The following is a 22,018-nucleotide window of genomic DNA, read 5'->3' as shown; positions in this document are numbered from 1 at the left end:
GGCGCCACCACCCCGGGGTGGAGGCGGCGTGAAGCGGCCACGCCCGGGGTAGGACCGGTGCGTCCCGGCATGCCCCGCGCTCCGCCGCGGCGGCCATGGCGGGGAGCAGCCCCGCCCACCGCGTCCCGTCGTGCCTTGCGCCGCCCTCGGCCGGTGCCGTGACGTCAGCGGCACCGCCCTCCCAACCCGGCGGAAGAGGCCGGACGCCCGCGCCCTCTCCCCTCGAGCCAATCAGAGACAACCTCGGCTGCCAGGGGAGAGGCGGGACAGCCAATGGGACGCGAGGGAGCCGAGGGCCGGAAGCGCCCGTCAGCGCCGTCGTCCGGGCGACAGGGGCGTGGCGGGGCGTGTCCTGCGGGCGGGCCGCCCCCCGCCGCCCCCCGCCGCCCCCCGCCCTCGCCCCGCGGCGCCGCCCCCGCGCCCGGCAGCCCCGGGCCCGGCGCTCCCCCGCCCGCTGCGGGTCCGGGTCCGGGTCCGGGCCCGGGCTCGGCGCGGCGCGGCCCGCCGCAGGGAGGATGGGGCAGCCGCGGAGGCCGGCGAGCGGCAGCGGCCCGGCGGCGCCATGACCGGCGAGAAGAAGAAGAAGAAGCGGCTCAACCGCAGCGTCCTGCTGGCCAAGAAGATCGTTATCCGGGACGGGGCTGGCGTGAGCGCGGAGGGCCGGGGGTTCCGGGGGACCGGGAAGGGGCCGAGGGCCGGCGGGGGCCCGTGGGGCCCGCGGGAGCGTGAGGCGCGGGGCCGGGGGCTGAGCGGCGCCGAGGGAGGGCCGGGGGCCGCAGCGGGGGCCGCGGGGCCTGCGGGGCCAGGAGCGGGCGGGGGGCGGCAGCCGGCGCGGGGTCCAGGGGCGGGCGATGCTGAGGGCGGCGCGGGGGCCTGCGGCAGCCCCGGGCGGTGCCGGGGCGCGGCGGGGTGGGTCTCGCCCCGGCGGCGGTGCCGCTCGGTGGGCTGCTGGCCCCTCCCGGGGGCCCGGCCGCGGGCTCCGCCGCTCTGCCGGGCTCCGCAACAGCTCCGCGGCACGCCGGGGGCTCCAGCGCCCGCTGCCAGCGCCGCTGCCCCGGGGCTCCCCGAGGCGTGCAAGAGCTCAGCCCCGGTTCAGGGGTGTGAGGCTGCCGCCCTCAGACAGGCTTCTTGACCAGTTTCCCGGTCTCACCAGGGGCAGGAATTTACTGGTCACGGGATGCCGACACCGGCATTTAACGTCTGCTTTGAGGATGACAGACTACCTCGAAATTGGTGCAAAATATTTCCCTCTTTTGAGGGAGTTCTTTGCTGCGGGAGGAGGAGAGCGCGGTGAGAGGCTCCAGGTAGTGCCGGCGACAGGTCGTGCCTGGACAAAGGCAGCTTCGAAGTGGGCACACCTGAGCCTAAGATGGTTGTGAGCTCTTTCCCTCTGGGCTTGCTCTCTAGAGAGAAAGTAGCTCTGGTCACGGGGCACTGGCCTGTCCTACAGGCTCCCAGGGTCTTTCTGCATATTTTTACTTTTTTTCTGTAGCACCTTTATATTTTGCGGTAGCAGCCGTGCATCCTAGAGCAGTGGTTCCATGCGGTGACCGCGTCCTCCAAAGGAGATTAGATATCCTGAATTGTTTAAAGAGTCTAACACAATAAGATGGTTGATAACTGGAAGGAGTGACGTTAAGCTGAGAACAGGTTAGATCTGGACCTACTCCATAAAGAGAGATTAACTGTTAATTTTGTTGCAGTCATGTGGTAGAAACGTTTAACTGCTTGAGAGGGTATAAAGGGGGATGATGAAAGGGAGAGGACTGCTCTCTTCTGAGAGAGGCTCTTAGGCTGGTGGAGCAAGCTGGGTAATGGTAGCTGTACTCTTAATGACTGCCTTCGTGCTGCCTTGGGGCTTCTCCCTCTGCTGTAAAACATTATCTCATTTGTGCTCAATAAAACTGACTTCTTTTAATGACCGTGTCCCCCTCAGGTAGGGTGCCTCTCGTGTTGATGCTGTTGATTTGTTTTTTAAGCAGACTTAGCCTCTCTGTGGGAGACAGTTTTAATAGAGTCTGTGAACATAAACAGTGTTTCAGCAGAATTACGTCTCTTGCTGCCTTCGCTCCTGTTTCAGATAACTTACAGCTGCATTAGTTATCTGAAATGCAGTATTATTCTGTCAAAACCTGGGAGGATGTGACTGGGTAAAAGATTGCTCTTCACATGCCAAGTTTCTTGAATTCCTGCCCCTGAGAATCTGTCGGTAGTGAATGCTGGAGGCAGGATACAGGTACATCTTTCATCTGGTCTGTTAAATGATTTCTATCTCAAGAGCACGGTACAGAACTGTTAGTCAGCTGCGAGGAAATTAATACAAAGTCCATCCTGTTCTCTTAGAAGAAATGCCTGTGCATTTGAGGTTTCCCATACCAAATCCAATATCCCTTTGGATGTGAGATTTGTGCAGCTGATAGAAGTTTTTTTAACTTCTGGGTACTCTTCAGGCTGCTGGAAGCTGTCTAAATTGCTGGGATTGCAGACATTTCAGGTGGTTTTATTAATAATGTAGCAGGGCTAGACTACACTTCTTGGTGAGTGCAGATCATGTGGTTTGCTGATACAAGAAATGTGTTCCTGTGGAAAAGCACGTTGTGCTACTAAACATTTGGCCCGTGCAGTTCCCTGATGTAATTCAACTGAAACTTGTGTGCTTTCCTCCTGTTCCTTGCGATTTGTTTTCCTTGTGAGCTTGTGACTTTGCAAGCGCGTCCTGCGTGGCAGGAGAAAACCTCCTGGCCTGGCAGCTGAGATTTGGCGCTTGGAAAAGAGACAGAACAAATGCTGCCCTGGAAGCACCATGAGAAATCTTTAAGGAAAGAAATATAAGCAAGGCCTTGAGTATGGGTTTTTTTAACAGCTGATCTGAGGACTGTGCCTTTCCCACCATGCTGGGTAGATGGAGTTGGTGCCAAAGAGCAAAACTGCTTTCCCAAACTCCCAGAGTCTCTTCTGGGGTGTTGCACGTACTGCTGTCAAAATATGCAGAGAATTGAGGTGTTTCATTTCCAAGTCCTTAAGGCAAGGATTGAAAGGCTGATACACTTGGTCATCTTTAAAGAAACCATAGTGGTATCAAAGATATTAGCTCTTGGAGAAAAAAAGTGAGAACAATCAGCTTTGTGGGAGAGGCACGCGTTGGTAGACCCTGGGTGGGGAGATGCTGCAGCGTGAGCTCGCCTGCGCTAGACAGCACTGGATCACCTTGGGAACGGCTTAGGTCAGAGCCGACGTTTCAGCGTCCAGCCACACGTCTCAAATCTATTGCACATCAGAATATGTGTTTTGTTTTTTTTTTTTTTTTACTTACGGAGCTCTGTTTTGCAGCGCCAGGGGATCGGAGAGCCCAGCGTGTACCACGCCGTGGTGGTTATTTTCCTGGAGTTCTTTGCCTGGGGGCTGCTGACCACGCCGATGCTGACGGTGAGTAACTCTCCCTGGGAATAATACTGGCTCTTGTAGACTAGAGGTTGCCTTGGGTTGGCGAGGGTAAAGATCCTGCCATAGGCCTTTGGAGTATAGGAAGTCGAAACCAAGGTGTGATGGTTTGTACATGAAAAAGGTGGAGCTACAGAAGTTTTTTTTTATAGAGTTGGGCGATTCTTCCCTTAATTATTGTAGCTTAACTTGATGCAAAGCATGAGTTAGATTTTCAGAAGCTTTTGGAGGATCCCAAGAAAGCAGGAGTGAAAGACCTGACCTGAAATTACTAGAATTTACTGGTAGTTTAGTGTCATTTATTGCCTTTCTTTTTCCCTAGGTATTAAAAAAAATGCACTTGGGAGCTTAATGAAAGAAAGTTGAGCAAAGCTTTGACTTTTTACCTGAAGACCACACCTTTTACCCTACACTGACTTATTCAGGGATGAAAGAGGGTTTTTTTAACTCCCACCATCGTTGTATGGGGTGTCAAAGCAGAGACAATTTCCTGGCAATTACTTGCTACACCAAGTCAGGGTGGTCCTAGGAGAGCCCACCAGTAGCTCATTCAGACGTGACTGAGTTACGATTAACACAGGCAGCAGAAGCGACTTCACAACCAAGTTAAACGCAGAGGCACAGCTTTATTAAAGAAGCTTAAAATCTGATCTCAGATACTTGTCTTTAGTTAAGGAGCTGTAAACTTCTGATCTGGCACTTTCAGGAAGGATTCTCAGCTTTTTAAATTCATTTCCCAGCAGTGGTGTGCCAGCTCACGTTGAAGTCTAATGTGCCATACGTATTTTTGACCTGATCTCTGATATCTAGGTAACTATGCAAAAGGAGTCTTTGTTTATGCAAAGGCATTGAGAAATATAGTATTAGCTTAGTAGTATAAAATGCAAATCGAGCACATAGTACAAAAGGGAGAGAGAATAACAGAAAGGTTATGTGGTCACATGAAGCAAAAACAGAGGGAAATCAGGGGTGCAGGGGTGGAGCAAGGCATGTTTTTATTATCTTAGCCTTGCCCAACCGTGTTGGAATAATTTATAGGCCTGGGAAGTGTTAAAGAAAGTGGCTGCCCCTGTGGGAAAGAGGAGGGAGAGTTCCTCATGTAGGTACAGCAGTGGCATTGTTGGGAGTGTGTTTCCCATTTTCCCTGTTTTGTGCCCTTCCAGGCGTCTGGCTGTCAGGTGCTTATGGAAATTTTGCAAAAGCTGCTAGCTCTGGTTTTGTTTTTTTTTTTCCTAGGTGTTACACCAGACTTTTCCTCAGCATACATTCTTGATGAATGGCCTGATTCATGGAGTCAAGGTAAGGAATATTCCTTCCAGGCTTTCATTTGAATCTGCGATCAGTGCCAGAAGAGGCAAGCCGTTATAACCTGTGTCGTTTGCTAATGTCAACCAACATTTGACGGATAAATTTTCGTATTTCAGTTTGGGGTCCTGCTGGCAAACCTAAACCAAAATGAAGCATTGACAGAGCATAGACATTGGGTAGCTCGTGTAGTTGATTTTACTGAGCAGTATTGACAACATGCTGCGTGTCAGCGTGGGTTTGGGGCTATAACGTTCTAATCCACGTGAGATCAGCCCTGTATCCGTGTTCTGGAGCGTAACAAAATAAAAAAAATCAATGACATCTGAACTTAACAGCTGTAGGAGTTGAAACTAAGCAGGCCTTAGTGGGCTGTCCCCAGACAGAAGGTGGGGAGTATGCTGTGACGTGGTAAGGGGGCGCAGTGAGTTCGGGCTAGACCAGCATTCCCAGAGCAGAATTGGAGGCAACTATAGGGAGCCAGCAGTAGCCACGTGTTCTGACGGGAATGTGGCAAAACAGATTGTTGGGCCCTGTCTCTGGCAGGAGGATCCCAGAAAATGGCCCCAGAGAGGTTTGCTTCAACGTGAGTTGGGCACTCCCATATAACCTTAAGGGCTCTTCCCTGCCTGTCTTGGGTTTGAAAGACGTTGAAAGGCATTGAGCAATTTTATTTGTGCTTAATGGCCTTGGCATCTCATCGGGTCTGTCTTGTCTCCATCTAAAAGAGAAAGCTTTCCCTAGAACGGCAGCAGATGTTAATGCGATGGAGCTGTGCCAACACCTTTTTAGGTACTCGCCGGGCAACTCCCTGCTGCACAGGCCTGCCTGGGAAGTCCACAGCTGCAGGCGGAGCAGTTGCAGAGAATGGGAAGTAATTGGAGTGGTTAGCCATGCCTAGCTGGTCAAGGACTTGTTTTTTTCTCCCTAAAAGAATGCGAGCAGTTTAACAAACTGTTGTGTTTTGCCTGCTTGTAGAAAATAGGAATGGCTTGTCTCCTCGTATTTTTATCCTTAGATGATGTTGTCAAAAGCTCTTGCTACTGACAATCGGAATTTGACTGAGAGATTTCTCTGTTGTCCTGTCTGTCTTCCTTAGGGTCTGCTTTCTTTTCTAAGTGCCCCACTGATTGGTGCTCTCTCTGATGTCTGGGGCAGGAAATCCTTCCTCCTCCTCACTGTCTTCTTCACGTGTGCGCCAATTCCCCTTATGAAGATCAGTCCATGGTGAGTTTACTCTTGTTATAACGAGGGGCTCTGAGGAGAGGAATGAGCATGAGGCTGAATGACGTGGGATTTGAAGGTTCAGTGTCAGGAAGAGTCCGTCTTTCCTCTCCTGGTGCCTGTTCTCCTGACAAGTGCATTGTCACTATTAGGGCACGTCAATGTTTCCTTCCTGTGTGGGGAGAAGAAGTGATAAAACTCTGTGGGCCCCCAGACTCAAGCTCAGTGTTCCTGAGGGCTTTCTGGTGCAATGAAGTAGGGTGGACCGAAGGAAGAATAAGGGAGAGGTTCTAATTCAGCAGCTGCGGACTACTGTGTGGTTGCTCTCTAACTCTGCCTTTGGCAATGCCTGTTTCAGGTGGTATTTTGCTGTCATTTCCATGTCTGGAGTCTTTGCTGTCACCTTTTCTGTGATTTTTGCCTATGTTGCCGATATCACGCAGGAGCATGAACGCAGCACGGCGTACGGCTTGGTAAGGAGCTAAACGACTGGCTTGTCTGTTGAAAGAAATATTTGGGGCTTTGCAGGCAGGAGAGGTATGAAATTAGGGTGGGAGATTATTGACGAGCCTGAGGATGATGCCGGTGAAAAGATGGTATGCGCTTCACTAATAATACAGTCTCCCCTTTCTTCTGTTGTGATTTAGCACCGAGGGAGAGGCCTAATTTCTGTGCAATCTTAATACCAGCTGTATTGTTGCTGAGCATTTAAAGCAGGCTGGTCTGTGAACGTCTTTGCAGCAGGAAAGGGGGCAGGCTGTGATGCTGGCGTGCGTACAAGTAGCCTGTGATCGGGCTCTTTCTGTAGGGTTACTGAAAGTATCATATATGAATTGTTAGGATAGCTTTAATTTCCCTTTGCTAGAACTAAGCCAAGAGAACACGTCATCTTTCTGTCTGCAGGAGTCCCAGTTCACTTGGATTACCTCCATCAAAGACGGCAAAGCTAGTACTCTTGGGTTACTCTGGAGGAGAAATAGGCTCTAGAAGGAAGAGGCTGTATTAATGTTTTATCCTTCCAGGTGTCAGCCACGTTTGCTGCTAGTCTGGTCACAAGCCCAGCAATTGGTGCATACCTTTCCCAAGCCTACGGCGACACGTTGGTGGTTGTGCTAGCTTCAGGTGTTGCTTTGCTGGATATTGGTTTCATCCTGCTGGCTGTGCCAGAGTCTCTGCCAGAAGAGATGCGCCCGGTCTCCTGGGGAGCTCCAATCTCTTGGGAACAAGCAGACCCTTTTGCTGTAAGTAATCTTGCTGTTGTTTTTCCACGTGCTGGAATTAGCGTTATTTTGGCTGTCTGAGGAAAAACCAATTCTGGACGAAAGCACTTGACTAAAAATCTGAGAAAACTGAAAGGGTTCTTACACCTCATTCTAGGATGTAAGTTGATGCAATTGTACACCTGGTCTGGTGTGCTGTGGCAGTGTTTGCATCTTCCTCTGAAATGCTGGTCTGGTTTCCTTCAAGCGTTCACTTCTTACATCTAAGATGGTGACTTAAGGACTTGGTTTTGCTGTCTCTGTACCTGGAGAATATTTAATGGTATTAACTCTTTTTTTCCCCTTTTTTTAAACACTTTTTTCATTCCCCACCCCACTTCCCTACAGTCCTTGCGGAAAGTGGGTCAGGATTCTACAGTGCTGCTCATCTGTATCACCGTCTTTCTCTCCTACCTTCCTGAAGCCGGCCAGTACTCCAGCTTTTTCCTGTACCTGCGACAGGTCAGTCTCTTGCGATGAGGGAAGGCTCTGAGCTCAGGAAGTCCCAGCCTACATCTTACGTTCGCTGTCTTTCTTGCATGTCCTGAGGAAGCTAATCTTGGCCAATAGCTTAGTAAAGTTGAAGCTAAAAGAAATAGTGACTTGCTTCAACTTTCCTAAGAAATGTGGGAGCCTGGCGACCCCTCTGTAGGCATTGCCGGGACCCTTGCTTGGCTTCTTGCCCGTGGTCTGCTTGTCCATCCTGTCCACGCCACTTTCAGGCATTTAAAGTGAGCCCAGTGATTTAAAGCTGTTTCTTCAGCCAGAGGAAAATCTCCCATCTTATTCCCGTGGCAGCAGGGAGGTGGTGGAAGGTACGGTGGATTAATGTTTAAGTACCTGATATGCAATGTCAGTAAACATTAGTGACACCGGCGGAGTGGCTTTTCTTGTATGGTACAAATCTCTTGCCTGAAAAGTCCCTTTTTGGCGTTTTCACAGGTCATTGGTTTTTCCTCAGAGACTGTGGCAGCCTTTATTGGTGTAGTTGGAATTCTCTCTATACTGGCTCAGGTGAGAAGCAATTTCTGTCTTGGCTCTCGCAGTTATAAGAATGTCCAAAATTTCTGATTATCCGGGCCGATATGTTGTCAGAGTCCCTGTGGCCACACAGACATCATCGGACCCATGCATGGCTACCTGCGGTCCCTCTTTGTTATCTTCTGAGCATAGCTGTTGCTTGTTGAGTAACAAACTAACTGTGGTAAACCGCAGGGTGGCCCCATGTTGCTCGACGGAACTCTGTAGATTGTGCTGATTGCCGTGGATAGGGATGTGCTGGTTCCTAACACAGCGTTACAGGACTGGAGGATTGCATGTGCGTGATAGCCAGTCTCACGGCAGCACGAGTTCCCTCGGATTCCTGTCCTCTTGTCTTCCAGTGTTGTCGTCCTTTGCACTTTCTTTGAAAGCACCTGGTTTTTGGTTTTCTTTTTCCAGACAGTAGTGTTGGGAATTCTCATGCGTTCAATAGGAAATAAAAACACCATCCTCTTGGGACTGGGCTTCCAGATCCTGCAGCTTGCCTGGTACGGCTTCGGATCGCAGCCTTGGTAAGAGTTTGCCCACGTTTGTCTCCTGGCGTCGGCAGGTTCCTCCCTCCGCGGTGGCTCTGCGTCGGCTCCCCGTCCCCCAGCAGAGGGAGATGCTGCCCTGCGGCCGTGCTAGCCTGCGGCCCGCCCTCGGGAGCCCGCCTCCTAACTGCTGCCTCTTTCTCTCCGAGGATGATGTGGGCGGCAGGAGCTGTGGCTGCCATGTCTAGCATCACCTTCCCAGCCATCAGTGCCATGGTGTCTAGGAATGCAGACCCCGACCAACAGGGTGAGTCGCTCAGGGATTTGTCTAATGGGCAAGTTCATCCCAGCAGGGGCTTGAGCTGACGCATGTTCAGATTGTCAGCGTTGGTGGTGGAGGGGTGGGCAGGGACATCTGTGCCAACTGTGGAGCGTCACTTCATTCTTGGTAGTATTGACACTCCTGCCTTTGACCATAGCTGATGCTTTGGGAGGGAACTCTTAAATTATGCCCATAGCTGTTCAGTGTTGCCTGTCTGAGGTAGAGAGGAGACTGCAGCTTAATCGTTTGCCTGCGTCATGATTTGACCTCGAGTCCTCAGACCTGGCTGCCTTAAATTCCAGTTCAGTTGGAAATTGTTGCTTGATGTGGCCGTGCTCATCTTGTTCTCGAAAGTAGCAAGTCCAGCATTAGTGGTTTTTGTAAAACCTGATACTGAGCGAAGCTCATTACCAGCTAGCCACTTCATCTGTAGAGTGCATATCAATCCAGATCTGAATGGCTGATCTGAATGTCTGATCCTGTCTTTAAATACCTGAGCATCCTTGAACAGAACAGGCTTACAGCTTTCTGAAGTACCTTGTCTTCCTTTCCTCGCTCTGTCCCCAGGAGTGGTGCAGGGGATGATCACTGGAATTCGGGGTCTGTGTAATGGCCTGGGGCCGGCGCTCTATGGCTTTGTCTTCTATCTCTTCCATGTGGAGTTGAATGAAATGGCTGAGGTGGAAACTTTGGGTAAGGCCTCCAAACCCAACATGGCCAACCCTACAGACGAGGTAACCTCTTCAGCATTATCATCCCATTTGCTGGGCATCTTCCATCCTTGCACTTGACCATTAATCTTTCCTGTGTTTCACCCTACAGAGCAGCATTATCCCAGGGCCTCCATTCCTGTTTGGGGCTTGTTCTGTCCTGCTGTCGCTCCTGGTGGCCTTGTTCATTCCGGAACACAACCTTGCACTGAGATCAGGCAGCCACAAGAAGCACAGTAACGGAGCCCAGACCCACACCCACAGCCCGCAGGCCGGAGGATCGGATGGCAAGGAGCCTCTGCTCGAGGACAGCAGCGTATGAGGTTGGGAGAGGACCTGGCTTGCGTCTCGACTCCAGATCAAGGACGGACTTAGCCAGTTGGAGTTTGGGGAGAGAGGGTGGGGGAGAGAAGAGAGGAGGCAGCAGACTGTGCCACTAACAGCTAATGAGAAGGGACAGGGTTTCCCTTCAAGCCAAATATACCCAGCTGGTGCAAAAATTGAATTGTATCATCTGGTGCTGATGGAGAGGGGAAACACTGAACTGCTCCACATGAAGGGATAGTTCTTTAAAGCAAACCTGCCCTTGTACGTGAATACTGAACTTCATGGTGTGACCTGCCAAACATTCAACTCGCCAGTGAAAAACTAAGGAGCTAGCATTGTCTTTGTTCTAATGTGAACTAACTGAGTTGCCAGCCAGAATGAAACAAGGCATCTGTTACATGCCCCATCCCCTTACGTATCCGGCGCTTGCCGCTGACCCTGTCACAGCTGGGCTGCCTGACCTCGGCCCGGGGAGAGCCTCGACGGCTGTCCCGCGCCGTGCGTGCGGCCTGCGCCGTGGCACACCCCGTGAAAGGCGCGTGCAGAACAGACAGCGCAGTCAGCTGCGAGCAGATCCTTGCTGCTGGGGGTTCTGATGAATTTGCCTGTTCTGGCCCAAATGAAACTTAGACCAAAAAAACCAAAATCTACCAACATAATGTTCCGATGAAGGTAAGAAAAATTAAGAAGTAAAGTTGCAGCTGACGCAAGGGAAAACGGGCAGACGAGAGAAGGGCAACTATATAAATTACAAATGCTTAGATGGTCAACAACACTTGTATTTCTGTTTGGTTTTTCTTTTTTTTTGTTACGCTGGTGTCGCATCGGTCTGTTGCTACCTCCACAGGTAGTAGGTAGAAGGATTTTTTAGAAATCTTTTTCTGGAGCTGTAAGTGCCATTTAGAAAATACAGTTCTCTGAGAGGCTGGAGAAACAACTAAACTCTGCTAAGCACTTTGAAGCGTGGTTTTCTGAAAGAAAGGTCAAAGAAATAGCTGCTTGAGCACTTTTTTTAAAGCATGTGAATTTTTCCCTGGGCTCTTGCCATCTGATATTAAAACCAGATAATGACTGTAGCTTGCTTTTTCTCAGTCCAAAAGATCTGGATGGTGGTGATTGCAATTGATTTGAACTTACAGGTTTGGAGTCTGTGTAGCATTTCTGAGCCTGCTAGCAAGGCTTTTTTGTTGAAAATTGAAACTGCAGCCTCTGCTGCAGGGTTCAGCTCTGTTTAGAAAGAGCAGGAGATACTTGAACTTGAGTGTTGTGAAAGAACCAACCTAAGATAAATGTATACAGAACGCTTGGTTGTTTATAGATACATAGAGATACTGCAGGGGGCAGGAAACAATCATTCTCGTTTGAGTAAGATAAAAGTAAGGGCATTGAGCAATCACTGGGGGAGTAAAGACCAAACTGGGAACACTTAAGAAATTAGTTGTTAAGGGAACTGAGGATACAGTGGCCAGAAACAGTCCTGTCTCAGAGTGGGGTATGTGCGACGGCTGTTGTTCTCTGACCGGGATCCCTTCTCTGTAGGTTTGGGGTAGGTGACTTAGGGGAGAAAGGCCAAAAAGGGGGGAGTGCTGTCACTTAAAGTCTTGGGTCTTTGCCACTGGGTAATCGTGGCTGATGCTGTGCCTGCGCAGCAGTGGCTGCAAGTGCCGTTTGCCTCTGGGTTTAATGGAGAACACCAACTGGTCGGCCCTGGGGAGCTCAGTCCGTGACCCGCAGGCGGCACAAGCAGGGAAAGCACTGTCCGCCCCCCGCTCTGCCGGGGCAGAACAGCTCGCCCCGCTCCAGGAGCGTGAGGGGACGCGAGCGCCTGGTGTATTCGGTGTCTGACCTCTTCTGCGCGGCTGTCGGCCTGAGGGCTGGTTAATGTTGGCTTTGGTACGGATTGAGAGCTGCAATTTCGTGTAGGTCTCTTAAGCACCTGTCAAGATATTAACAGCTTGGAACCACTGCCTGCCTAGACGGGACTGAACTAATAATTTAATGTCTGTTTGCCAGTTTTCTGGACCAGTTAGTTACTGGAGGTGGACGTTTAAGTGAAATTATTCATAGTTTGTTTTGCATTAATCCAGCCCAGTACCCAGATCCTGTAATCAGAACTCTAAGAGTAAATTATTGTCCATGCAGAGGGCAGCCACCCCGGACACTGAGGGTTTGCTGTTGCGGATCTAGTTGCGGGACTGCAGAACAGAGCTAGCAGAAGGTCTCAGTGACTTGCGGTGACTCCAGTCTTCCCATGTTCATTGTGGCGATCCTCCAGATTCCCAGATGTTACTGGGATGGTCCGTGCTGTGCGTGCACAGCAAAATTCTGTCCTGAAGGAACTCCAGTCACTTAAACTTCCAGGCATCAGTGTGAACTCTGTATTGCTCACAAAAACGCCTTTTTTAGACTGGAGCTTTACCAGGTACACCTGGCGATGCATTTATTTAAAATGAACTGAAGTAGGTTTGTCCCTCACACACAAATGAAGTGAAATGAAACACCAAATTGTTACCTCGTTCACACTGAGGCACTCAGAGCTTCACGGGTAGAGCGGAACACTACAAAAAGACGAGCATAATTTATATGATATAAAGTATATAGAGATATATTTTTAAAAGTCCTTTCCTTTATTGAATAGTTTATTGAAACCGATGTGTTTCTAGTCCCATTCCCTCTCAGCACTGCTGCTGCCTGCGGCGTCTCAGCCTCTCCTTCCCTTCAGACAGCAGAACTAACCGGGTGAGCTTCCCTCCTCGGTGCCCGTCCGTCACGACACGATACCCAAGTTTCCAGTGATGCCAGCGTCCCCCGGTTTGTGAGTAGTGGGCCTGGAGTCTTTCGGTCACTGCTTCAGCCCCCGAGTTCGGGGCTGGGATGCCGCCGGTTGCTGCCACGTCTGCGGGCTGCAGCCTGGCTGTTTGAAAGGCTCCACGGCGGCAGGGGTTTCTTCGGCTGCTGCGGGGGTACAGCGTCAGGCAGCCGCACCGGCAGCGGGTACGCTGCGAGCGCTGTCAGCGCTAAGGTGACTTGTACCTTGGTCCCTCGCTGTGCTGGGACGTGGTGTAGCCCCGAGCCCGGGCGCCCGCGGCGTGGGGACCTGCTCTGGGAACGGGGGCTCCCCGGGGCAGGGCTGCTCGCCTGCCCCAGGGGTGTCGCTTGTTCCCGGTGCTGGCAGCAGGCAGGGATTCCTTTCCAGGGTTTTGGAGTTCCTTTCACCTGGCTGGGTGGGGGCCTCAGCCCCAGGTAACTCCCCTCCCCATCAGCGCAGGGATGTGACCCACCCACCGTTCTGCCTTTAAGTGACAGAGGAGGACTTGGGCCAAGCGGTGACAGAGCTGAAGTTACCAGACCTGAATGAAGAATGTCTTATTCTGAAGGGCTGGTAATTCTGCAGCGTCGCACGTGGAGACTGGAAAATCTGTACGGAGCATTCAGCTAGTTTTGCCAATTTTTGTTACTTTATATGAAAATGCAACTTTTTTAAAACAGCCGTTTCTTAAAATCCCCTTGATCTGCTGTGTAGTGCCTGAGCCTGGCTGTTTAACATCGCTGTTCCCAGAATTTGTCTGCAGTGACTTATAATTCAGGTCGGTAACAGCAGTGCCCCACACATAAGGCAAAAATTGGCTTAATTGCCCTTCTTCTGCAGCTCCAGTGTTAATGGCAGCAGTTCAAGTGAGTTTAAACTGATCTTGTCGCATCAAAAAACCTGTGTTAAACCATTGCTTTCTCTTTTGCCATTACTTTTGCAAAATAGTAACTTTTTACTTCGCTGTTTTTTATTCTTTTCTCTGCACTTGAATGGCTGCTAACATCTTTGGTTATCTTTAAAAAGTGTGGGCATGTGGCAAGCCCACGTTCACTGAAGGATGGCAGTACCTCTGCTCTCTGAAAGTTTTACTATTGTGTGCGTTTCTGTATCTCTTTTAAGCTAACAATGAAATGTATTTATTTCAGTTCAGGTTGTGTTTAGAACTAGCTAATCTCTCCCTCCGATGGATTATTTATTAAACTGCTGCTTTCCTGTTGCGTTGAAGGTCTCTGTCCTCGTCCTTCTCCCCCGCCTGTGCTACAAGCCAGCTTTCCGAGCCTGCCCCGGGCTTCTGCCCAGCCCGTCTCGACACTTGTAAATTGTGCAGAAGAGGGTGTTACGAGAGATTATGCATCGGGCCTTGGAAACCGACTTCGTGTCTTGAATGGGCACAGGTTGTTGTGTTGTTTCTACCAATTCCTTAACACAAAAGTATTCCAGAGCAAAAAGTACTTGGAACCAATTCACATTCACCCTTGATCCTAAAATAGCTGTCCAGGTTTCCACTGGAGTATTAAAATAGCAGTACCTCAACAGCCCGGCCTTCTCCGGTGCTTAGGCATAACACAATCTGAGCCCTGGCCCCGCTGCTCCTCGTGCGGACGGGGGCCGAGAGCTTGCGCAGGAGGAAGCGGTTTTGGGGCAGTTTGGGCAGGGCAACATTTACAATATCGGGCCAAGGAGGGAGCAGCAAAACGCTCTGGAGGAGCGGGCGGCCTGCTGCGCGTCGTGGGCCGGTGCCGTAGCTGTCGCCTTCAGCAGCTGACGACTTGCCGGCAGGTTTGCGTGAGCTGGGCCAGGGCTGCCCGTCCCCAGCCCCAGCCTGAGACGGCAGAGCGGGTCCCGGCACCGGCTCCCTGGCTCCTGCCTCCTCACGCCAGCCCCCCTGGAGCCTCCTCCCAGGGCTGGTTTTATCATCCCAGACACTGCTGTTCTCATTTCCAGACAGACTTAATTTAGATCTTACTCACTTAAACACTTTTGGTGTTTGAGGATGGTAGGAAGTGAACAATATAATCACAAAAAGTATAAACACCTCCAAGTCAGCTCTTGGATGGGATCTGGTGGTTGATGGCCAATATCCTGTAATGAACTGGAAACACAAGCCATCTATTATACAATGTGTTGCCTTTTGTATTTTTTTCCTCTGGACTTGAGCTTAGTTTTTTTTCATTTGTATTTGAGAAAGAACCCTCAGCTTGTCTCACTTTGCATCACTGGAGAAAAAAAGTCCTCTCCTCGATGCGGTGGTCATTGGGCTGCACTGCGGGCGCCATGACCGAGCTGCCTGGCAAGGGACAGGGCCGGTCTGCAGGACGAGCCTCCCCACGGTGGGATTCCCATGTTTTGCACCATGCAGAAAACCTTTATCTTGTTCCAGTCGTCCTCAGTAACATCTACTCCAGCCCTGTCATTTCTGGTGTGGGGCGTTAGTGAGTGCCGGTGCTGACAGCCTGGGGTTACACCCCAGCCCGAGGGGCTCCAGCGCTGCTGGCGGCAGCGTGGGGGTATCCTGTGCCGGGGGCCAGCGCTCGTCCCTCTGCGGTTTGTCTCTACCTGCTGAAGTGTTCTGTTTCCTGAGAAGCGGCTCTGGACCGAGCATTGCCCAGCGAGAGCCCCCTGCTCCAGCCCCTCAGGAGGAAGCACAAGTGGCTTCCAGGAAAAATGTTCAGGCTTTTGTTTCTTGAAAACCATCATTCCCTTCACCCTGATCCAAAAGGTTTCCTGTTGGGTGGAAAACTGTCCCGGCGCCTAAGCTTGCTCTTTCCGCCCTGTGTTGCAACCTTTTGATCTCTCTTTGCCATGTTCAGGGCAGGGGCAGCTGCCTGTGCACGCCTCTGGGGTCGAAGGAAGACCCTCCAAGTCTGTTAAAGGAAAGACCCTGAGCAGGTTGAGGAGCGGGGACTGTGGTGGGTCGGCGCACGGGGGGCTCGGGGCCAAACCTGCGAGAGCTGCCTTGGGGACCCGCTGCCACGTTACTCTGAGCTTGGACGAGTCCCCTGACCTCCCCCTGGCTCGGTAACCCTGCCGTTAGAGCTGACCCTCGTGGAGTTGGAGGTTTATCAGGTTTCCATAACTCTGATTTCGCCCTGATCTGTGTTGCCCATCTGCCCGTGTGGCAGAGGCCAGGGCAGCTCCCACATGCTCGTGGCGTCAAGTGCTCTGCCAACCCCGAACCAGAGGAAGTGCATCACGAGGCGCTGGACTTTCTGGTAGCTATTAATCTCCTGATGACTGCTCCGGGAAAGCTTCTGTTTAAAAGAAAGGCCTGCTCCGTAAGTCCTCGGCTCTTGTTCAGATGCTCATTTATGGGGTTTTTCTTTTCTCACCTGAAGCATCACTTTGAGGGGCACCTGAGGGCTTGGGGTGCCATGCCAAGGGCTCGTGGAGAGCTGCCTCTCTCAGAGGAACGTCAATCCGGTCCCCAACACAGCGGCTGCTTCACCACCGACTCGCAGGCAGAGGCTGAGCAGCTCCACAGCCCCCAACACCAGGCATGGACCTGGCAGTTGGTACAGCCGGTGGGTGCCAAAAGACCAGGACTGATCCTGCCAGGAGCCCTTGGTGTTGGTCTGTCATTGCAGGAGCCCTGGCTGAAAGCCGCACCAGACCCCAGCCAAGAGCAGCCTCTAGGGCTTGGATAATTAATTTTTTTAACTGTGTTTTGCCCCTCCTGCTCCAAAATCCAGCAGCAGCGAGTGTGGTCTGTGAGAACAGTATTTCCCTTCTTTAAACTCTTTCTTGGTGACATTACGAAGCAATCCTTCCCCTAATGAAGTAACTCATAGCTTGGTGCTTACCCTCTCTGCAAACCACTGTGCGCGCGCAGCCTGTGCAGCCCTGGCAGTTCCCCCCCCCGGGGCTCACCCGATGCCTTCGCTCGCCCATCACCATGGGGGGACGAGCGGGGCAGCCTCGTGCATCCGAGCGGGTGCCGCGGATCTGGGCTGCGGGAGCGGGAGGCAAAACCCTGGCATCACGTGGGTGTCCCAGGCTCGCTGCTGGGAAGAGCCTAGTAGGCGCGGGGACCAGCCCTGGCCACGGCTTGTGCCATGCCAGGGCTGGGCTGGGGGCTCCGGTGGCCGCTGGAAACTCCGGGAAGTGGTTCTGTTAACACAGGATGGAAGGAACAAAAACCCCAGAGCCATTAATCAACTGGCTTTGGCTGAATGTGCATATTTGATGGCGGCTGTTTACAGAGCACTTCCCTTGCTCAGAGGTCTCCTGGACTGTCAAAGGATTAATTGCCCGACCTCCCGAAAGGATGCGCGACGCGCCCAGTGCCCGGAGCTGCCTCTCCATAGTGTTCCCTTGGTGGGAAATGGCCAGGTCCTGCGAGAACTTTCCACCTTCTGCGACAGGAGGCGCAGGGCTGGGCACGTCACCTCCCTCGGCCCTTTGGCACCTTTCCTGGCTCTGGCCACAGGCCGGTGGGACGGGAGGAGGCAGAACCGGGCCCGTCTCTTCCCAGCGAGGTGGGTAGGAGTGAGGAAACGATGCCAGACCTGCCATGAGACAGAGGACAGGCGCTGAGACTGTCCCAGGGCCTCAGCGCTAGATAATGCAGGGTAATCAACACCTTCCACGTGGCAGCGCTTTCTCCTTCTACACCATAAAACCAATGCTCCCAGGAACACTAACTTTCATCCTTGAAAACACCCTGTTCTGGGAATAAATCCCTTCTGTTCTGGGGATGCACCTTTCCAAATGGAAAAGTTTCCCATGTTTCAGGGCGCTCAGGGCTCGGGGCTGGGTTCCTCCCGTGTGCCCTCGTGCCGCTGCCCGGGCTGCAATGGGGGCTGCCTGCTCCCAAGGCCACATTCCCACAGGGCTCCTGGTGAGACCTGCCCTGGGCAGGCCCTGCAGCCCCAGGCTACCCTCCCTCCACCCCACGCGCTGGCCGCAGGCAGCCGTGCTCACCAGCCATGTTAAACGTGGGCTCTGGACTTGCTTTTGTGGCAGGGGGTCTGAGACAGCCCCCCCAACAGACAGACATCCCCAGCCAGCCCCGTGATGGTTCATTTCAGCTGCTGGTGCTTGGGGCATGAAAATGGCTGGTTTGCCAAGGGCTCTGGGCGAGGACGGTGGAGCCAGGTGAGAGCTGGGGAAGGGACGAGATCTCGGCCGCATCTTGGGGTGTAGGTGCCTGCACAGGGCTGCCTGGTGGGGGTGATGGGGGGCCCCGCAGCCACGCAGGGACCCTTTGAGCCAAGGGCTTTCCCAGATTTGGGGCTGTCGCCATGGCCCTCGGCTGCCGAGCTGGATGTTGCGCAAGAGCTGAATTTGGAAGAAAATCAGAAACCTCCCTCTGGAAATACCCCTCGGACTGGAAAGTCTCAGAGGTCCTGGGGCCAGTGCTTGTGGGGGCGGTTCCTGCAGAGCTTAAGAAGAGCTGAGGACGGGGCTGGCGGGCAGAAGGAAACAGCCCCAGCTGGCGGCGTTCGCTCTCTGGAAGGAGGGAAGGAAGGAAAACCAGTCCTTGCTGCTGTCCTGTCCCGCTGCTGGCTGTGCAGGCGATGGAACCGGCTCCTCTCCTCCTCCTCCTCGGCTTGCTGTGGGGCTGCAGTGGTGAGTGCCGCGGGGGCCAAGAGCCATTCCGATCCCTTAACCCGCCGTGCTGCCTGGCCTTGCCCGCCGCTCTCCTCGCTTTGCCACATGGCACCGCAGGCGAACGCAGCCTCAGGGTCTCCCCACTACTGAGCCCTGACGGCCGCCGTGTCCCATGTGTGTGGCTGCTACGGCGCTGCAGCCCGGCGCTCAGAGCCACGGAGCGTGCCGCCGTGCGAGCGGCAGCGTGCGCCTGGCCTGGGTTTGCTGTCCCGCTGCCAGAAGAGTGGCAATGCTGGTGAAGAATGAGAACTGGGGGTGAAGGGGTGTTTGGGCTTATTTCCCCAAGAAATGGCTGGAAAATCTAATTGGTAAACAGAGACGGGTCAAGCGGCAGCGCCTGCGATGGGGCAGACCTGGGCTAGCAATCGCCACCAGGCACATCAGCTCCGTGGCTCTCCTGGTGCCTGGTGGCGGCGAGCGGCTGCCCCAGAACAGCACTGCAAGGGAAGCCTCGGCTGCACCTAACGAGCTGTCGCTAACGAGCAGTGGCCCCTGCACGGTGATGGGGAAGGAGCTTACGCAGTGCCTGAGCATGACCGTCCGTGGGACCAGCGCCCCATTCCCCATGTAAACCACTGAGTTCTGGTGACCATCCCCTTCCCTAAACCCCACGGTTTCCTCCTTCCTCCGCCCAGGGCAACCTGCAGACAAGCTGGTGGTGGTGCCACAGGAGCTGGTGGTGCGGTACGGGGGCTCGGCACAGCTGAACTGCTCCCTGGCCTGCATGGGGGGCACAGTGCAGTGGAAGGGGCTGGACACCAACCTGGGGACCATCACCTCCTTCCCCACCCACAGCGTCCTGAACATCAGCAGTGCTGTGGTCGCCATGGAGGGCACCAAGATCTGCCAGGGGACATGCCAAGGGCAGCACTACCAGCGCACTGTCAACCTGAAGGTCTATGGTAAGCGTCCTGCAGCTGGTCCCTCACCACCTCCCTGGCAAAGTCCTGCATCCCCTGAGGCAGCCCGCTCCCTCCTGGGCAGCGGTGCCAAAACCCACCACTTGACGCTGCAATTCCTCTCCCAGCCCCCCCAGACACGCTGCAGCTGGAGGTGGGCCCCCGCACCCTGAAGCCAGGGCAGCCCGCCAGACTGCGCTGCTCAGCCCAGAGGGTGTACCCGCTCGAGAAGCTGGCGCTCACCTGGTACCGGGGGGACCAAGAGCTGGAGGAGACAGGCTTCGATGACACGGAGACTGATGAACAGCTGTTTGACATCGTGTCCACTCTGCTGGTGGCTGGGAAGGAGGTGGAAGAGGGGGTGGAGTTCAGGTGCAAGGTGATGCTGAGCATTGGGCAGGAGACCTTCACCCGGGTGGCATCTGTGACCGTGAGTGCTGGAGGTGAGTGCTGGAGACCCAGGTTCGCGTTCTGACCCCCGTTGCCCTGCGCTGCATGAAATAGCTTTGCTGGAACAGGACCCGCCCCCATTTCTGCACCGCTATGCAAATCTGCTGTCCCCATCCCTGTCCCTGCCGCCGTGCTGGTGGTGCCTGTTTGCTCCCTCTCCCTGCCCAGGGTTGGCTGCATCTGTGGGATGGAGGAGGATGGGGCTGTCGGGCGGCGCGGGTGGAGGGGTCATGACCCCACGGGGATAACACGTGCCAGAAGGGCCCCATCCTGGCTCCAAGCCATGGCGAGGCCATCCATGACTTGCTGTGTTCACAGCTGTGACAGAGCAGCCAGTGGCCACGGCCACCTCCACGGGGAGCCCCCGGACAGCGGCAACTACAACAGGGAGCCCCAGCACAGCCGGGTCCATGACCACCACAGTGTTGCCCCCAGAGCTGAGTGTCTCCACACATGACCCCACCACAGCCCAGACCACCACACCATGGGAGCCCAACGCCGAGACCATCCTGGAGCTGGCTGCTGCCACCGACTCCCCCTCCACAGAGCACCCTGTCCCCCACGACCTCGTCACAGGCAGTCCCACGGCACGCCTGGCCACCACCACGCTCCCTGGCTCCAGCACCACGAGTCCCCCGGCTGAGGTGCAGGGGACAGCTGCGGACAGCACCAGCTGGGGGTCTCCCCCGGTGGAGAAGGCGACAGGGCCATCCGTGGGGACAGTGCCTGCCTGCAGCCTGCGGATCTGGTCACTGCCTCCCAACGGGACGCGGGGCAGGGCCCTGCACATCAAGTGCCGCGCGTGGTGCGCCGGGAATGCCACCATCCACTGGCTGCACACCCCTGTGGCCCTCTCACAGTACCAGGAGGAGGTGGCGGGCAGCAGCTCCACGCTGCGGCTGGACCATGCCGGGCCCCAGCACCAGGGCCACTACCAGTGCACCCTGCTCGGCCACCACTCCCAGGCGGTCAGTCTGCAGCTGACAGTCTTGGACGGTGAGTGCTGGTCTGCATCCCCCTCTCCTGTACCCCCTGACTCCTTGGGCTTGGCTGCAGCGAGTTGTGTTAGTGCCATGTTTGGTGCTGGTGGGTGTGTGTTATGCTCACCTCGGGGTATTTGCTGGAGTGGGCAGAGTCTGCCTGCAATTAGATATCCTTCTCGTGTCTTTCCAGATTCCTTCAGCTTGGGCCCTGCCATTGCCATGGGGACAACGGTCTCGCTGTTAGGACTCATCATGACTGGCATCATCTCTCGTTGCCTGTGGAAACGATTCAGATCTCAGGACCTGTACAAGCTGCCCTAGGAGTGGGAGCTGCCTACAGATGCCCACAGCCCTCTGAACCAGTCCCTGCTGTCTCCCTTTCTGCCCCTGGGACAACAAGCAGCTGATGGAGCCCAGCGGAGCTGGTGGGGTATGGGATGCTGCTGTGAGACCCAAGAGAATAGCAGCCCCCACCCCAGGACAAGCACTCTGGGACCCAGAGACCTCCGAGCTGCTGCTGTCTTTGAAACCTTCACCTGGGCCTGAGGCTGCTGCTGCCCAGGAGCTGAGGGGCTTGTGAGGGAAAAGGCTGCGCTGCCCAGGGGGCCTCCAGGCACTGGGCTCCTGAGCACGTAGCCTGCTGCTCAGGGGAGCTCGTGTGTGAGTCCTGTGGGACAGAAGAGCCTCGGGGCTGCCTGCGGGACACCACGAGAGGGGAAGGTTGGAAGGGGGATGAGCAGCAACGTCGCAGTGACAGGAGGATCAGGATGCTCCCTGGGGCTGATCGTGTTGGGCCGGTGCTGCTGAGCGCCGGGCTGGGTCTGGTCCTCAGAGGCTCCCGGCACCCGTGCGGATGGGCGGGAGGGCGATGGCCGAGCGTCTGTCATGATGGAGGGGTCAGAAGCAGCCGTGGGCAGGGGGGTACATCCCCTGGGTGCAGGTAGAGGGGCACGGTGCCTCGTGCCGTGGGGTGCTCCAATAAAGGGTTGTTTCTGGTTGAACCATGAGCAAGTGTTGTTTTGGCTGGGGCAGCCCTGTGGCCCCTCGCCAGCACGGGGCCTTGCAGCCCCTCACTGACACCGGGCCCTGCAGCTCCTCGCCGGTACCAGGCCCTGTGGCCCCTCACTGACACCGGCCCTGCGGTCCCTTGCCAGCACCGGGC

General features: G+C 54.4%; 2 protein-coding genes across 2 annotated transcripts; both read left to right on the top strand.

The window, feature by feature from the left end:
- The first annotated feature begins 384 nt into the window (after positions 1 to 384).
- On the top strand, positions 385 to 14,138 carry LOC142049525 (hippocampus abundant transcript 1 protein-like). Its single transcript, XM_075077328.1, has 12 exons — positions 385 to 646; positions 3,331 to 3,426; positions 4,678 to 4,740; positions 5,846 to 5,973; positions 6,329 to 6,443; positions 6,993 to 7,211; positions 7,578 to 7,691; positions 8,172 to 8,243; positions 8,670 to 8,782; positions 8,953 to 9,050; positions 9,633 to 9,799; positions 9,888 to 14,138. Exons 1-12 carry the CDS (start codon positions 563 to 565, stop codon positions 10,095 to 10,097), a joined length of 1,479 nt encoding a protein of 492 aa, XP_074933429.1. The 5' UTR covers positions 385 to 562; the 3' UTR covers positions 10,098 to 14,138.
- Positions 14,139 to 18,172: 4,034 nt separating this feature from the next.
- MADCAM1 (mucosal vascular addressin cell adhesion molecule 1) lies at positions 18,173 to 21,855 on the top strand. The gene is made up of 5 exons (XM_075077331.1): positions 18,173 to 18,482; positions 19,160 to 19,426; positions 19,552 to 19,866; positions 20,192 to 20,869; positions 21,047 to 21,855. The coding sequence occupies exons 1-5, from the start codon at positions 18,431 to 18,433 to the stop codon at positions 21,175 to 21,177; spliced, it is 1,443 nt and encodes a 480-aa protein (XP_074933432.1). The 5' UTR covers positions 18,173 to 18,430; the 3' UTR covers positions 21,178 to 21,855.
- Positions 21,856 to 22,018: the final 163 nt, after the last annotated feature.

Source organism: Phalacrocorax aristotelis, chromosome W, assembly GCF_949628215.1.
Source record: "Phalacrocorax aristotelis chromosome W, bGulAri2.1, whole genome shotgun sequence".
Taxonomy (NCBI): Eukaryota; Metazoa; Chordata; class Aves; order Suliformes; family Phalacrocoracidae; genus Phalacrocorax; species Phalacrocorax aristotelis.
Note: the sequence above shows the minus strand (reverse complement) of the source record. Positions and strands in the feature narration are given on the sequence as shown.

Bases quoted from the DNA above. Each gene is read 5' to 3' on its own strand.
- LOC142049525 (XM_075077328.1), top strand. From the start codon at position 563: ATGACCGGCGAGAAGAAGAAGAAGAAGCGGCTCAACCGCAGCGTCCTG. The intron at 4,741-5,845 runs GTAAGGAATATT...TGTCTTCCTTAG, and splicing joins GCCTGATTCATGGAGTCAAG to GGTCTGCTTTCTTTTCTAAG. The intron at 7,212-7,577 runs GTAAGTAATCTT...ACTTCCCTACAG, and splicing joins AACAAGCAGACCCTTTTGCT to TCCTTGCGGAAAGTGGGTCA.
- MADCAM1 (XM_075077331.1), top strand. From the start codon at position 18,431: ATGGAACCGGCTCCTCTCCTCCTCCTCCTCGGCTTGCTGTGGGGCTGC. The intron at 18,483-19,159 runs GTGAGTGCCGCG...TCCTCCGCCCAG, and splicing joins CTTGCTGTGGGGCTGCAGTG to GGCAACCTGCAGACAAGCTG. The intron at 20,870-21,046 runs GTGAGTGCTGGT...GTGTCTTTCCAG, and splicing joins GCAGCTGACAGTCTTGGACG to ATTCCTTCAGCTTGGGCCCT.